The sequence below is a fragment of the Nannospalax galili genome, unplaced genomic scaffold (assembly GCF_000622305.1).
Source record: "Nannospalax galili isolate Female #2095 unplaced genomic scaffold, S.galili_v1.0 scaffold101, whole genome shotgun sequence".
NCBI classification, from domain to species: Eukaryota; Metazoa; Chordata; class Mammalia; order Rodentia; family Spalacidae; genus Nannospalax; species Nannospalax galili.
Window position 1 is genome coordinate 417,254 of NW_008345700.1, and position 17,563 is coordinate 434,816.

Genomic DNA, 17,563 nt, shown 5'->3' on the forward strand with positions numbered 1-17,563 from the left:
GAGCTGTGCAGCTACCATACAGTACCCCCTGCATGTGAATCTGGGCTCCCCAACCCAGGGCTCTCTGTCCCCCTTAAATAGCAGTGGGGACCACAGCCCCACCTGCCACTGCCCTGGTTTCCCCAGGGCTGCACAATCCATAGAGGCTATATCAGGCCTTAGAGGTCATGACAGCCAAGACCAAGAAGGACCCACCAGTGTTCTCATCAGACAAAGCCACTAAAACTGGTACCAGGCGTGCCGGCTCTTTCTGGGATTTTTATTTCTTTAAAATAATTCATACAAATGGTTACAGTCACAAACATGATTTTAACCAAAATATTGCTAGCCTACCACATCAGCAGGACGGCACCGCGCAGGCAGGGGCGCTGCCAACCCCCGCCTCCCCAAGGACAGAAGCTGATGGTCCTGAGCACGCTGGGCGTTGCAAACATTCCTCTGAGAAGCTTACGATGCCGTCTTCATTTGGAACAAGGGGGTTCATGCCAAAATTAGGAAAAACAGCCTCTGTTGTTTTTCTAAATTATTCTAAAAATAAGACAAGCAGGTAGAAAAAACAATGCACTGTGTGGCATAGAAAGAAAAACGGGAAGGATTCATTGTCCTGAGAAGTGTGCCGACGGCTGCATTCCGGGGCACGTTCCAACGTAGAAAAAGAAAAATAATCTCAAACTGACTTGCTGAATGCTCCCTCAGGGCTTCTTTTTGTTGACAGCTAAGCAAACAAATCCTTTGTGATGTTCTAAATACTGTAACAGACAAGAACATTCGTGATAGAATTAGCTACTAACTTCTTTTGCTTAACGAGGAACGCAAAGGACACAGGACAGTGAGCCAGCCCACAGGACGGGACAACTACAATCAACTTGGGGACGTGCTGCCTCTCGCCCCTGCCTCGTGCAAGCCCAGGCCAGTCTCTGGAGCGCAAGGATTGACACTGGACGCCACCTCCACACTCAGGTCCGAGGGTGTGTGGTGCCCTCTACCATGCGCCGAGGCTGAAGAGCTCCTCTTGGGCTACAACTGGTCACTTGCATGGTCTCTATCTGCCTCAGGCTTGACAGTCTGGCCAGGAGAAGGAGCGTGGGGTGGGTGGGCCACAGGGGGTAGGCCATGGGACAAGGACATGGCGCTGGGGACAATGCCTTCCACGGCAGCTGGGATGCCAGTGGGGGCCACACCCACCACGCCTGGGGGGTACCTGCTGGGAGAGGAGGACATACATGTGAGGTTACCTATGAAGAGCCCTACATGCTGCACATAGCCCTTTCTGCAGGGGCATCAGTGACCCCTGGGGTCTGGAAGGGTCGGGGACAAACAGACGGCCTGGCCTGGCCTGGCCCATGTGCACGTTTGGTCAGTGCAGGGCAGCATCCCTGACCAGCTTACTCATGAGGTCTTCACCAGCCTTCAGGCCCTGCTCCCTGACTCCTCACCACTCTCTGTTCCAATAGTAGCTCTGCCTGGCCATCCTGTTGAGGAGGCTCCTAATGCCACACCTTTTGTTCTCCTTCCATTAAGCCCCAGGTAAGTGGATGGCACCATCCAACCCCATCTCTACATCCACAGAGGCCTGTGTGAGGGTGTGGCCCAGTCATACCATGGACCACTGCACTACCTGTTGGCCAAGATCCAGACTTCAGTCCCCTTGTCTTGAGGGCTGTTCCCTGCCCGTGCCTGCTCACCTGTAGGCGGCCCCATTGAGCTCGGGGTGCACCACAGCAGGGTCCATGCTGGCCCAATGGGTGGCGGCTGTCAGGTGGTCCTTGTTGACACAGTTTTTCAAGCTATCTGGGATCCGGCCTGGGGGTTGGGTGGCATACCAAAGGGACAGCAATGCAAGTTAAAACTACTGCCTCTGCAAGGGTCAGGAGAGAGGCCTGCAGAGGGGGAGCAGACCCACAGCGTTCTTCCTCCCACAACCCTGGTTCATTCCCCACAGACAGCATGGGGCCCTGTCTGCCTGGGCAGTCAGCTCCCAACTTGGGAAACCTCAGCCTGAGCATGTGCCCTTGGCTCAGAAGCAGCTGACAGTACTCAGCACGGCAGGTCTTCATGCATGAAAATAATGCATGTACTCCCCAACCTCACCCCAAGGAGCCCCCAGCAAGGGCACAACCAAGGACTGCCTCCCCTGAACTCGCACAAAACTGACTTGTCAGCCGGAGAGCAGGCAGGGCCGCCCACCTGTGATGGCTCGCCGGATCTCCCGGGCTGCCTCCTCGCGCATCTCAATGGACGCCTGCTCACTGTACCATGCAGCATGGGGGGTGCAGATGAGGTTGGGCGCATCCTTCAAGGGACCCTGGCTAAAGCTGAGGACAGCACATGACCAGTCAGAGTGGTCTGAGCACTGTGCCTAGGAAGGGGCAGAAGGTGGCCCGGCCCTGGGATCTGAGGGCCCCTGATCCGTCTCCAGGGATCTGTATAAATAGAACCCTAGGACCATCAAACCCACCCCAAGCTCTGCAACACTAGGGGGTGGTCTCCAAGCCTGAGGAAAGGGGCCCTGGTAGGGTGCTGACACAGCCTCTCCCAGCAGAACAGACCTCCAGAGCATGGGCTCTCAGACAGGCTCCATTCTGTCTCCTCAGTGGCAAACCACCCAACCTAGAGCTTGTCTTCTCCCAAGATGGGCTTCTCAGCTGCTGGAGCCCCAGGAAGATCAGCACAGGCGGGACCAGAGGTTGCATGCAAAACCAAGTAGGCAGGCATATGTCCTGGCTCCATGGCCCCCCAGGTTGCGGCCTATGGGACCATGATGGACATTAAGACCTCACTTCCTGGCCCAGAGACAGGTTTAAAAATGGGGCCAACCCTAAACCTAGCCCAGAACTGTGGCCAAGACTGGAACCTTATTCCCACCGCAAAGCAGACCCTGCCTAACCCAGTTAGCAAGAGGCCAGAGCTGACGGACATGGTCTCTGGGACACAGAAAGCAGACAGGTGGGCACAGGTCATCTTGGGGGTACATGGGGCACCTGAAGGGCTCTGACTCATGCACGTCCAGCGCTGCGCCACGGATCCGTCCCTCCTTTAGGGCCTGGGCCAGCGCCTTCTCGTCCACCAGGCCACCTCGGGCTGTATTCACCAGGAAGGCCCCTTGTCTCATCTGAGAAGACACAAGGACTGTATGAGTGGTCGACATTAGAGTCTCTCACTGTAGAGTACAAGCAAATCCCAGCTCCCACCCACCAGGGTCCTAGTGCTGTGAGAACAGGGTGGCCCCAGCTCCCAGGACTCTGTTCTAGTCCAGGGCTACCCAGAACTGGCCAGGGCCCAGAATACCTGCACAGAGCCTGCCTACACAGGTTCGGGAGTTCCAGCAAGGCTGGTGCCATGGCCAAGAAGACACACTGGCCTGCCTTCCTCCTCTCAGCACCTGGCTCCCGAGCCTGTGCACTGCACTGCCCCTCTGCAGCAGTGCAGAGGACCTCCTTTTCTCTAGGGTACTCTCATTCCTTACTTTTCCAAAAGTAAGGCATGTCTTGGTGGTGGCTCTCCCCTATCCATAGTAACAGGTCTCTTATGACTTTCAATTTTATCCCAAGTAAGCCCTTTGGCCCTGCTGGTTCAGTGCCACTTGTCTGGGTTACAATGGTCTTTCCTTGGCCAATTCCTAGCCATCAAGGTCACATCCATAGTTGTGACCAGTGGCCATGTGCTAAGCCTTGTCCATTAAAATGTTCCATGGTGGCAGGCAAATGGCCTCATCCTCTATGTGACCGGGGTCTGGGACACATGTGTATACAGACATCCAAGTGTGCACACAACAAGCATACAAACAAAATGCACATGCACCTGTGTACAAGTGCACACACAACCGTCCGAAAGGTCTGGACCCCAGGAGTACCACCCTGGCTCTGGTATCTGAAAGGGCACTGTCAGGTCTGAGACTGGTACTCCTGCCTCAAGAGGCAGAGCCTCGACTTAAATCCTCAGCATGGCAGCGATGGGCAGCACAAGCAGAGGGAGCAGGCAATCAAACACCTCGGCTGCTGCCCCCACATGATTGATAAGGACTTTAGAGCTGAATGCGTCTGCTTTCCTGCAGCCTCCAAGAGTCGGACAGCAGCCTTCACAGAGCTCTGCAGGGAAACCAGCCTGGCCTGACAGTTTTGGGAGGGACCCTAGGCCAGGGTGGGTAATCCTGGGTGAGACAGGCCCTGGCAGAGATCTGCTGTCCAGTCCCTTGTGTCTGAGTGAGGAAGGAGAAGAAAGGAGGGGGTGGTCACACCCTGAGGTAGGAAAGAGGAGGCAGCCAGGCTCTGTGGGAGGAAGGGCAGCCATGCGCACCTGCTTGACAGTAAAGTCGTTGATGAGGTGGTGGTTGTGCTCGTTGAGGCCGCAGTGCAGCGTCACACAGTCACTGTGGAAGAGCAGGTCCTGTAGTGTGCTCACACGCTGCAGCCCCAGGGCCCGCTCGATGCCATCCGAAAGGTATGGGTCATAGAAGAGGACGTTGAAGCCAAAAGCCTTTGCCCGCAGCGCCACTGCCTGACCCACACGACCTGGCAGAGTCAAGATAGTATGAGACATGCATCTTCAGGGCTTGAGGCTGCCCCACAGCCAGGACTCAAGGGGCCTCCCAAGCCTTAGCCTGCCTGTCTGCCAAGGTTGTACCAGATCTCGGGCATTGTGTGGAACCACAGTACACACTGCCAAGACACCCTTCTTTGGTCTCTCACTGAGTCCACTCGTCAGAAGTCCTTCAAATCTCAATTCTGGGACCCTCTGGATCACATGCTCCCAAGAGATTCATATCCCATTAGAATCTAGCAGCGAGGGACTGAAGAGAAGGCTCAGTGGTTATGAACTCACAACCACCTGTAACTCCAGTTCCAGAAGGATCCAACACTTGTGGACTCTGTGGACATACTTCAGGCAGATGTAGCTGTCACCCTTCTGGCCCAACCCCACAGGGATTCACATCGTATTCCCTTTGAAGGAAACCTGGCTCTGGCATGGGAGGTCATGTTGTGGGGATGGACATGTCCACTACATGCTGGGCACAACGGAGAACACGGACATCATGAACTGCTTGGAGGAGACTGCTGGGGTCACAGTCTCTCCTGCAGCATCCATTCAGAGAGAAGGTAATACCCACCAGGAAAGAAGATGGAGCTTAGAGAGGGGTCAAGCATCCTGGCAAGACAGAGGTACAATTTTAAAGAGAATAGCCAAGGTAGCCAGTAACCAGACCTGCCCAGGAAGGACAAGTTTATGGAAGATAAAGGTGATGGAGAAGGCTCCACCAGGGCAGCAGGTGCGTCCTTCCCAGTGGCTCTGCAGGGAGCTGGTACAGAGGACAGGGGAGGTCAGTCAGGAGGGCTTCAGCCCAGCCTTCATAGCTGGTTTATGGAGGGATGCTGAAGCCAGGTGCACACAAGTCATGGGCCAGGAGGAAGAAATGAAGAGCGAACTATCATTTGACCTCTGCAGAATCTACATGGAGTAAGGAGGGTCACAGAGAAGCGCCCTTGCACAAAACAGCCCAGGGCTGCTACTGAGAATATGGGCAGGAAGGAGGGACCTCTCCAGTGTGAAAGCTGGGGGCTCCCCACAAAGTGGGCACAAGTACCAGTGGAGTGGAAAGTACTAAAGCTGATCGTCAGCACCAGCCCCACTGATACCTCTCACAGGCCAGAACAATTGTTCTAGGTGTAAATGCCGTTTAATCTCTACTATTCCTTTCTAGATAAGGTCTGGAGTACCACAGAAATTGTAACAAGTAACAGAAAAACAAAAACATTGGCAGATCCAAAGACAGTCATAGGAGATCAGCTGACAAGACTTTAATAGCTGCTGGGAGCATGTGACATGCACATGCACATGGACTGCACACCAACTGGAACAGAATGGTGAACTCCAGCAGAGAAGCAGTCCCTCAAGAAACAACCCAGACACAATTTCTAGAGCTAGAAAAGCCTTATCTGAAGTGATGAACCTATCTGAAAGTCTAGCACCAAAGACAGAGTGCCATGGCCAACAGGATGATCCCACCCAAAGCAGAGGGCAAAGTGCATCGAAAGAAACCTTTTATTTTATTTTTTATTATTTTATGTGTATGCGTGTATTGCCTGCATGTAGGTAAGTGCACCCGTGTCTTGCAATGCCCTCGGAGGTCAGAAGAGGCTGTTGGATCCCCTGGAACTGGAGTTACGGTCAGTTGTTAGCTGCCATGTGGGTGCTGGGCTTTTGAACCCAGGTCTTCTGCAAGAACAACCAGTGTTCTTAACCACTGAGCCATCTCTCCAGCCCCGAAAGAAACCTTTTAAAGAACAAATCACTGCCGGGCATGGTGGTACATGCCTTTAATCCCAGCACTCTGGAGGCAGAGGCAGGTGGTTCTCCCTGAGTTCTAGGCCAACCTCATCTACAGAGCCAGTTCCAGGGCAGCTGGGGCTACAGGGAAACCCTGCCTCAAAAAAGACAAACAAACAAAAAACAAAAGGCATGGAGCTGGAGCACAGACTCAGAGGTTAAGAGCACTGGCTGCTTTCACAGAGGACTTGAGTTTCATTCCCAGCACTCATATGGCAGCTAACAATCCTCCATAACTCCAGGTCCAGGGGATGTGACACCTTCTTTTGACCTTGGGCATTGCATGACATGGGTGCATTTACATACATGCAGGCAATACACTCGTATACATAAAATAAAAATAATAAAAAAGATGTGCGATACCAACACTTAGCCAGAGAGAGCTTGATAGTGACATTCAAGATCAGTGGGCCACAAGAGACCACAGCATCCACCACCGTAAACGACAGCATTCTGCCTCTGGGTCAGAAACAACAGGTGGGCCACAGCAGCTTCTATCCAACATGGCACTAGCCATCAGAGATAATGCCAACAAGAAGGAAAAAACGAAGTAAGTGAAAGATGCTGAAGAAGAGAGCACACTATGCACTCCAGGTGACCCAGCGGGGCATACAGAAACCCCAGAGAACTGGCAACCAGAATCTAGGGAAGGGCTACAGGGTAGGTCAGTAGACAAAGTCCAAGTATGTTTGTAAACACTACCGACCCACCACTAGAAATCAAAATGCACAAACTATAACAGTAGTAAACACCTAGCTGAATGGAGGAGTAGCTCAGTGGCAGAGGCCTTAGGTTCCGAAACCAGCAAGAGGAAATTTAGATAACAAGCTCTGTACAAGCATTCTGTGCTGATTACTACACAAGAAATAACAGGAATACATACATCCTAGGAGACTTGTCCACAGGCCAGTGTTCCCAACACACAAGGACTGGCAAAACATACAAACTGGCAAGCTGATTCTAAAGTGGAACTTTCAGAAATGAGTAATACCCTGAAAGGATGTCACCTACCCAGAAAAAAGAAAGAAACAGACCAGTAAGCAGAAACATGCAAAGACAGACAAGGGCCTTCTATATGGCAGCTAGTGCCAGCAGAAACACCACCTCCACCAGGGGTACCAAAGCAGCTTGTGTGCCTGACTTAGAAGAGTGAGCTGCTCTCAGACTCATGCCCAGTGTTGAGATCAGGCTATGCCCTACTCTCAGTTACTATACAGTGTATAAAACAGTGGGTTAGGGGCTGGAGAGATGTCTCAGCGATTAAGAACACTGGCTGTCCTTGCAGAAGACCCAGGTTCGAATCCCAGTACCCACATGGTAGCTAACAACTGTCCGTGGCTCCAGTTCCAGGTGATCCGACAGTCTCTTCTGTCCTCCGCCGGCATTGCACGACACGGGTGCACTTTACCAACATACAGGCAACACATACATACACATAAAATAAAAATAATAAAATATTTAAAAGAAAAAAAAAAGCAAACCTTAAAAAAAAATTAAAAACAAAAAAAGACAGTGATCTTTCAGACTGTGCCTTGCAGTAGGAGATTCTATTTTACAAGTCCTTTTTTATATCCAATTGTGAAGGAAAAGATGACCGCAGCCCCTGGGTGGAACCACAAACTATGCATTTTGTTGGCACCACCTACCCAACACAGACTGACAAATGGCTTATTCCTGTGAGCTGAAAAGGAGCCGCCCTATAAATTCATTAGGGTGAAATGAAGCTGTAGGAGTCCATGAGTGAATTAAAATTATATATGGAAAATCAGGCCCAAGAATTTATCAGATCCATCAGACCAAGGAAAGGCTATAACTCTCTCACCTGTAACTCATAAAGTGACAAGAAACATTGCAACAGCAGGGCCCCAAACCAATCAATCACCTGATACCTGGTATATACATCAAAGACCAGCAAGGAGAGGGCTCCCTACCTACTCCTCAACTTGAGCTCAGCTTAGTCCCCACTGCTGACACAGCCTACTCAACTGCCCATCCGCCTTTTCACCAGTCTGGATCTAGATCTGGACCTGGACCTGGACCCGTTTCCTGCTCTTGGACTTCAGTTCAGCCTTTTACCTCACAGCTAGACTCTAAGCTTTGTTCTCAAATTCTGATTCCAGCAGCTCCAACAGCAGCTCTGTCCCAGCACTGACCTGGTTCATTGTCTTAATGAACATAGATTCTCTCTCAGTCCACTTCTAAAACCTTCTGAACTCTGCTGCAGCCTCTTGAACTGTAAACCACGTACATGCATATAGATATACAGACACATTTACTGTATGATATAAAACTTATTATTTATACCTAAGACTGGAGTAAAGGAACCTGCATTCACCTGTATCAGATTACTGGGGTAGGCAGGAAGAGCTGGCAAACTGCTGCCACTGAACTATTGAGTCTTTTTTGTTTGGTTGGTTTTTTTTTTTTTTTTTTTGTTTTTTTTTTTTTTTTTTTTGGTCTTTTTTGAGACAGGGTCTCCCTGTAGCCCCAGCTGTCCTGGAACTCACTATGTAGACCAGGCTGGCCTGGAACTCACAGAGATCCGCCTGCCTCTGCCTCCCGAGTGCTGGGATTAAAGGTGTGTGCCACCATGCCTGGCCTTTTTGAAACAGGGTCTCCTTGTAGCCCCGGCTGGCCTAGAACTCACTATGTAGACCCGGATGGCCTTGAACTTGCAGAGATCCACCTGCCTCTGTCTCCCGAGTGCTGGGTTTAAAGGTGTGCGCCACCACACCTGGCTGAAATGATTAAGTCTTGTGAATTTAATGTTATTCAATAAATTCTGACGCCTGAAACTCTGGCCTGAAACCTGTAAGGTCAAGACTTACATAGTCTTCTAGATTTTGAAGCATCTAGAAGATCCACACTACAGGTTCCATACCTCACCTCACAGCACAGATATAAGGTGCTCCAATGGCAGACCTTCCAGCAGGAAAGGCAGGCTCCTTAGCTGTTGGGAAGGTGCAGATTAAAACACAGTTCGAACAGCACTAATCCTCACAGTACTGTCAGCAAGTCCCAAACTCCTAAGACAGTTACCAGGCTGATGGGTGGGTGTCAAAGTCACACATGTACTTGAAGAATAACTTCACAGCCTCCTCCTCGCTCTGATTCAGTCACTCTATCTGGTATAAATCCAAGAAAAACAATGTCACATCTACAAAGAGATACGTCCAAACCTGTTCACAGAAGCGTCCTCTGTCCAGGGGCAAGCTAAAGAGATCAACAGAATCCTGTTCAACAGCAAAAGCTCCTGAGCAAGGCAGAAGTGTAGACAGCACCTGAAGCCTTGCGTTTGATGAAAGAACACAGACCCAGGGCTCCTGCCCTGTGGTTTTGTTTCAGCAGGACCAACAAACCTAACAAGGTGTGCCAGAGAGAGCAAGGGCCTTCCCAGGGAGGAGTACACTGTGTCAACCCAGAGGGTTACTCTCTGAAAACAGGAGTGTGCAGTTAAAACGGAGTACTTTGCAAAAGAGGGAAAAAAGGAGGGAGAGATAGGCAGAAAGACTAGAACAGGGCACAACTGGGTATGGAACAATGGGTAAGCAGCTGGTACACAAACATTACAGAAGACCCACAGACCCCACTACCTACCTGCCCTCACCACGGACTTCAGAGAACTAATCACTACATTCTACACTGAAGGCAGCCTGAACAGGTAGAAAGAACAGGAGATACAGGTGTGGATGGGGCTTCAGAGAAAAGTGACGGACTGGAGACAGTCTCAGAGCTGCTCTGTCGTCAGCAGCAACAGGGCGACAGCAAGGAGGATGAGGGGTCCCCAAGGTACAAGGTACAAGAACTCAGGAGCTCTCACCATGGCCCTGGGGGTGCGGGTGGGGCAGAATTCACCCTCTTTGCTTGTGTGTCCACATGTATAATCATGTCTGTGTCATCCACATCATCCACATGTGATACCTGTCACCATTCATGTGTCCTGAGTCGGGGGTCGGGGGGGTGCTCTAGGCTGGCTACAGTGGAACCACTATGACACACAGAGAACAGCACAGTAGGCCAGGAGTTGGACATTAGGCAAGCCAGAAGACCTGGGTTGAGGCAGGGCACAGAAAGGGGCACAAGACTCAGCCTCCAGCCACTGCTGATGAAAACAGAGGCTGAGTCACCAGCAGAGGAAAACGGGGCAGACTGTTCGAGGGCAAACTCTGGGACCAGGACTGCTTTGACCACCCTGACCTGCCCACTGGCAGCCTTGGTAGGTGTGCTGAAGTCACTCACTCACACATGCCTGTCTCACCCTTCAATAAATTTCAGAGACCCTGAGATACAAAATGCTGCCTTGTTCTGTAGACTAGACAGAGGAGGTGGGCCTCAGGGCCATGGAGCACTAGCTAGCCCTGGTGTGAAAGTTTTGGCAGAGCACCCATATCCCAGGCTTACCTCTTCCTGAAACTGAGGAAACGACATACACCTCCCATCTCTCACTGCTGGCAGCAGGGCTGAGGCACGGGCAGGTGCAGCAAGGGACTCCAGTGGCAACAAGAAGGCCATCAAAGGTGAATCCCCGGTATGAATTACTGCACCCTCTGCATAGGGCATATCACAGATGGATATCCACAATAAAGAGACAACTGCAAGGGTTAGCAGGGACAGGCCATGAGGCCCTATCCATTCAGCCATGCCAGAGCTGTGGGTAGTGTGTATGAAAGACCATGTTTAGGTGGACTGTGCTTATGTAGACTGCACATACACCCAAGGGTATCTACATGTATATTCATGTCTGCGTCATCCACATGTCACCCTCCATGTATGATGTCCACACTGCCTATGTACGACCTCTGTGGGTGACACCTATGAAGCACATAGCCTGGTGTTCACAGACCTGCCCTTGGACTGTGTATCCTCAGTCCTATCCTGGGCTGGGGATAGCGACACAGGGCAAGCCCTGGGCTTTATCTTAGTGAAGCAGAAAGGCTTGGGCTGTGCATGTTGAGCTGCAATGGCTGACGTACCTAGTCCGATGATGCCCAAGGTCTCCCCACGGATCCTGGCCGCTCCTGAAGCCACCTCACGTATCTGCTCTACACTCTGGACCCGAGTGCCTTCCCTTAGCGCCTGGTGCAGCCAAGTGGTTCGTCGGTACAAGTTCAGGATGTGGCACAGGGTAGAGTCTGCTGTCTCTTCCACAGACGCCGCGGGCACGTTGCACACTGCAATACCTATAGGACACAAGACACGTGGGGACACGTGTACCAGGCCTGCAGCCTACTGTCATCCTCAGCCAGAGCTGCTGTTGTCAGGGCATAGCCTTAGGGTGGTGCTTCAGAACTAGGACATCAGAGGGAACCTCCCATAGCCCCTAGGAGGCTACCTCTTTACACCCTTGTGTAGACTTCAGGTTATACCAGCAGCCTTGAAGAACACACATGCGGCAGCCACCAAGCAAGCAGACAGAGCAAGGGTCAGGCAAATGCTTCCCAGACCATTCCTAGCAGTTTGGGTTATCTGGATGTAAAGGTGGCGGAGCAGAAGTCAATGCCACCAATACCTGAATCCTCCCTATCTGGTCTACCTGACACTCAGCCTTCCTGGGCAGCCATGGCCACACCAGGAAATGGCCAGAGCCAAGGCACATTTGGGGGCTGGCCCCCACCTGCTGGCACTACTGGTATCACAACTTCCAGTTCCCCAGGGCTTTCTAGGCCAAACATACCCTGGCTTCAGGGTTCAATGATTCCCTACAACCCTGGGAGCAAGTCAGATGTAGCTTGTCTACATGTGAGTGTGTAGCATGTACCAGGCACTGTGTCACAATTTCCTCAACAGGCGAGGCCCCAACACTGTGAACTAACTCAGTCCATCGTGCCTTGTGTTGCCCTTGTCCCCAGAGCAGACCTTTTCCCTTAAGCTCATCTCCCAGTGGCCTTGGCCCCACTCTCCTCCTACCCCAACTAGATGCTTCTGTTTCTGCTTCCCACTGGGGTGCTGAGACAGGGCTGTGTTGTTCTGGAAACTACCTCAAGAACCAAAGGCATCTGACACGATGTGGCCCCAAGACAGGACTACATATCCTCCAGAAACAGGGAGCAGTAGATAGCCCTGAGGCTCAAAAACAAAACTGCCTCCTGAGGGAAAAGGCTGTAAGACCTTCCCTTTCCAACAGGGGATCCAGCACTGGACTATGCCTGACTGAAGGGCAAAGGAGCCCCAGCCTATAAATCCCAAGACTGTGGAGACAAATGGTGGTGCCTTTGCCTGCGGCCAACAGACCCTGCATGTGGACTACGTTTGAAGTCTCAGAGTGAGTGAGGCCAGTCGAGGTTTTTGGCTCCTGCATCTTGCCAGGGCAGTAGCGCTGTAGTTTTAGTAAGGGTATGTGCACAGGTGCAGACATGTACATATATGTGTGCAATCTGAGCACCTATGGCTTCATGTGAGTGTGTAGCATGCACTCCCTTTTCTGTTATCTTAAGGAGAGGGCAATGACCTCCCTGACTGGCTCTTGCCTCACTCTAGGCCTGGAGCCTGAGAGACTGGTGCCAACACAGCCATACCCATATCCTGTGCTGCCCACTGCAACTTACCCTGCCACTGATGGCCCCAGATCACCTCTAACTCAGGGAGCAGTCCCAGCAGGCCTCTCCTGACTATCCAGTAGAGCCTGAGTGAGACATTGCAGCCAGCAGGAAACAGGGACTCCAGAGTGCCTACCTAGATCCCCGGCTGACTTGATGTCGATGTTGTCAAACCCGCTGCCAATTCGGACAATGATTCGGAGAGCTTTGAACTTCTCCAGATCTTCTCTGGTCAGTGTGATGGTATGGTACATCAGGGCACCCACCGCCTCATTCAGCACCTGTGTGAAGGAGGACAGGCTGCTGACTGAGCTGTCTAGGACCTGCCAAAGCACCCAGCAGCTGAGTGGCCAGCCTCCAACATAGGGACCTGGGAGGCAGAAGGAATACACGAGGACATGGGAACAACATGCAGGGGCAGCTGTGCTCTCCCAATTGGCCCAGATAGACCAGCATGTAGCCAGCTAGTGGGTGGTCCCCAGGGGAGACTCGCAGCATCACCTGCAAGCAGTCACACTCCATGCCCAACACTATGACTATGGGGCCCAGTACACACCAGTCTCTTGTAAAAATGCAAAAAGCCCCAATTAACAAACGTCCACAGGTACCTGGGGGTCAGGGGTGGGCAGGGCCAGCCTCTGTGAGGACACCATGCCCAGTAACAACTCAACCATGCCACTTGCCCTCTCCTGGACAGGTGCTTCCTAGTGATCTGGTCAGCTGTGGAACTTGAGTGCTCTTGGGGGGTTGAACAGCTGCTCCATGTGGGAAAGCTGGTGCAGCTTCCCTTCCTATAGCCATACAACTTGCTTAAATCAGATGCATGACCCAGAATGCAGACAGTTGTCACTGAGCAACATGACCTTTACCTCAGTCATGGGGGACCACAAGGGCCAAGGTAGAGATAGCCTTCCCACTCATCCTGTGCTCAGGGAGTCATCTAGGCTACTACATGAGGGAGCTCAGGGATGATCCTAATGAACTGAGGCAGAGGCCTACTGGGATGCTTGGATGAGGGCCCCCCAGAGTGCAGCAGCTCAGGAGTGGGGATAATGGCTGCCCCAGGCTTTGGAAAGGGAATTGGGGATACGTGGATGTGTCACTTGGACCTGCTATGGGAAGGTGAGTACCTATCTGACAGCTGAATGACGAGAGCCCATGTGGGGAAGAGTGGATAGGGAATGGGTAGCTGAGATACCACAGGAGGTAGGAGTGAGTTGAGGTTTGGGAAGCTCTGACTACTCGCATGGACTACAGATGGGCAACCATGACCATGAAGGGCCTAGGGTGGCTCTGTTCCACAAAGATGATGGTTAGCTATCAGTGCAGACTAGAAATGAATGGATGCCATGGGAGCATTAGGATAGGTCTGGAGTGAGGACAGATTTGACACCTGACATGAGCCAGGTGTCCCCCCCTGGACAGCTAGATGCACCTGGGTCCTCCTCACTATGTTTTCAAGGGGGGTGGCTATGGACAGAGGTCTGTGTTGCATGTGTGTGCCAGCATGCACATGCAGGGTCAGCTTGCTTTTTATCCTGAGCATTTAACAACAGTAGTGACATCTTCAAAGACATATTCTGAAGGGGGCTCAGGGCGTCTGAGTCCCCTGCTGCTGGACTCTCCGACTGCTTCCAGGGCTGGCTCTTCTATGATAAAAGACAGTATATTTGCTTATTTCCTTGAGTTAATTTCCTAGAAATGTAGAATGCTCTGAGGCTCTGCACACTGTTGCCCAGTTGCCAACAGACTTCCCAAGTAGGCTTTCAACAACTAGAACTCAGACTCGCATCCACTACTGGAGCTTGAATTTTGCCTTCCTGGGTGTGACTGCTCATCTATGTTTCTCTGTGATTTTTTTTAGCACCTTTTTTTCTACCTAATACATTTTTAGTCACATGGCATTAACACAGGTGTTTGCAGGACATCCCCACAAGCACCAGGCTGGCCTGTACCCACCTGCAGGATGAAAGCATTTAAAGAGTAGGCTTGAAGGGTAGTAGATGAGCAGGCCAGAGGTCTATGGCCCAGGGCACCACAGCTATTCTGTTGGCCATAGATCTACCCTCCCAGCAGATCTCCCATGCTCCTTTAGTGGTTGCAATGTGGCTGCTCTGCTTCCAGGGAGGAAGTTTGCTAAGGGTGGGTGCAGCTAGATCTGTCTCTTTAGATTAGGCCTTCCAGAAGCAAACATCTACTCACATGTCCCCCTCCACCAGCTACATATCTGGTGACTTGACCCAGTCTTGGTGTCCTCAGGACCAAAATGGAAGGGACACACGTCCCACTGCACAGAATCATTGTAGCGTGACATACATTGAGTGCCTAATGAGAGCCAGCTGTTCTTGGCTGCAAATGGGCCCCGGGCACTCCTGGTGGTAGCAGGATCTGAGCAGGGCTTTGGCTGCAAATGGGCCCTAGTGGCAGCAGGTTCTGAGCAGGGCCGTGGCTGGAAATGGGCCCCAAGTAATCCTGGTGACAGCAGGTTCTAAATGAGGCTCACCAGGCACATATCCCAAACCACAGCAAGGTTTCATGGTCAGGGTGACACTGGCTGCTGTCCTAGGTCTCCACTCAGCATATGTCTGATCCTTATGTAGCCCTGTGCTAAAGACCATTTGCCTGAAAAGTCATGAAGCATCCATACAGGGATGTTCTGATTCCTGCTACGGGATGGTCCCTACACCTAGTGGTCATCTCATAGCCCTTGATATTCCTCCTGGATCCATGCTAAAAGGGCCACAGTCTCCCTTTAGCTCTGGAAGGTCTTCATTATATTCTTCATTGATAGCATAACATTCTTATCTGCAATGGAAACAGTGACACCCAACCAGATTGAGGACTGTCTGTTCTCAAAAGTGGACATTCTAAAGCTAGAGAGATGGCTCAATGGTTAAGAGCACTTGCTGCTCTTGGAGAAGACCTGAGTTCAGTTCCCAACACCCATATGGCAGCTAACTACTGTCTTTAACTCCAGTTTCAGAAATCCAACAGCCTTTTCTGGCCTCCATGGGCACTGCATACATGTGGTGCATATACATATATGCAGGTAAAATACTCATACACATAATAAAGACAGATCTCTTTAAAAAAAAGAAAAAACAAAACAAAACCAGGCAGTTATTTCCTTTCCATGCCTGGAGACAGGTGGCCCACATGCCCTGTGGCACCTTCAGCTTTGTGGATACCAGACTTCTGTCTTGTGGCTATGCCACTTCTAGCACAGGCTTCCCTTCTGTACCAGGCGTCTACCTAGGCTCAAGCCACTGCACCTTGTTTCTAGTCAGCAGAAAGAGGGAAGGCTTTGCACACAAGAATTTTCTCTGACTTATCCCTTATAAGGATGTTACCTGGTCACACCTAGCAGGAAGCTGACACTTGGCATGAGAACACATGCCTCCTAGGAAGCAGGGATGCTGAAGAGGGTAAAGGCTGGCACTAACCCAGTGCAGAGCTTCTAAGCAGCCTTCCTGTCTCACCTCCCTCATGGCATCCATGGCTGTCAAGACTCCTGTTGCAAGGCAGGTTTTGCCTTCCTATTTATAAATTCCAAGAACTCTGGCTCCTACTGGCCACTCCTCACTGCTCTTGGTGCCACTTCAGATGTGAGGTACCCACAGGTCTCTGCCCTGGGCCAGTTTCTCTGTGTGTTTGCCCCTTTCTTCCTCTACTGGGCTTGGCTCCTATGGAGAGGTGCTATCTGCGTTGTACCTAATCCCCTCCTATTTTTCAGCCACTGATTTTCTATTAACTTGAGAAAGTGCATCGGCCAAGCTGCCTTCGCACTGCTTTTCCATTTGGTGTTTCCCACTCTTCTGCTCACTACATGCATTCACATGTGCAATTCAAGGAGCCACCACTGGACCCAGACCCACCCATCATGACAAAGCAGCACCTTGAGTCAGCTTTCCAGGCCACACGCTGCCCCGGCCCACCCTGGTTTACCCCTCTTCGCTGTGCTGAATCGCTGGAGAATAAGGTCAGCAGCACAGTATGGAGCCCTTTGGAATTGGCTTTCCCCTCAGTACCAAGCACCAAGACCACCCAAGGTGCTGTATGTCAGCAGCTCATCCCTTTCCTGAGCCAGGCAGGATCTGTGGCGTGATGTGCCTGTCTGTGCAGGCACATCACCAAAGGGCACCTTCCAGTTCAGGCTACTATGAGTCAAGCTGTGCCATACCCTCACATGCTCCTATGAGAATGCATGTCATGTCTGTCTAGGACAAAGGCCCTTGAGTGTGACTGCTGGCATGCTATAAGGGTGTTACAATGTAGAGTGCCACCCACTAGTGTCTGTGTCACACCACAGTGAGAGTCCTTCACTAGCATACTGTTTTCTGTTGCTGGGAAATTCTCCCACCACTGTGTCTTCAGCTTTTACTTCCAGCCTCTTCCCTGAGCTCTGGGGTTTATCAGCTTGCCTGTCCCTCGTTCCCATTCATCTGCACCAGGACTTCTGGTCCCTTTTTGCCCATTACTGTGCACCCAGTGGTAATTTCCACCTCTAGCTTTGGTATCGTGCAGCCCTGTGCCTTCAGCCTTGCTCCTGCACACCTGCTCCATGACTCGGCACGGCAAGCTCAGTCTCTCTTGGCTGGAGGAAGCCCACTGGCTGGCTCTCTGCTGGGTTTTGCTCACAAAGCCTCACTTCCTCACTGCCAAGTATCTGACTGTGGAAGTGACATGTGTCCAATGATTATGGA

General features: G+C 51.6%; 1 protein-coding gene across 2 annotated transcripts in view; it reads right to left on the bottom strand.

Annotated features, from left to right (window-relative positions):
* Nucleotides 1-238: 238 nt before the first annotated feature.
* The window catches only part of Ctbp1 (C-terminal binding protein 1), a 29,507-nt gene continuing 12,182 nt past the window's right edge, over nt 239-17,563 (bottom strand). Inside the window, exons 4-10 of one of the 2 annotated variants that reach the window (XM_008841812.3) lie at nt 12,997-13,141; nt 11,298-11,504; nt 4,297-4,511; nt 2,982-3,112; nt 2,188-2,315; nt 1,686-1,803; nt 239-1,201 (exon numbers count right to left, since the gene is read on the bottom strand). In XM_008841812.3, the coding sequence (XP_008840034.1) occupies nt 1,018-1,201; nt 1,686-1,803; nt 2,188-2,315; nt 2,982-3,112; nt 4,297-4,511; nt 11,298-11,504; nt 12,997-13,141 (1,128 nt within the window). In that variant the 3' untranslated portion in view covers nt 239-1,017. Of the gene's footprint in view, nt 1,205-1,685; nt 1,804-2,187; nt 2,316-2,981; nt 3,113-4,296; nt 4,512-11,297; nt 11,505-12,996; nt 13,142-17,563 lie in introns of both variants that reach the window. The other variant, XM_008841811.3, reaches the window with a different exon arrangement.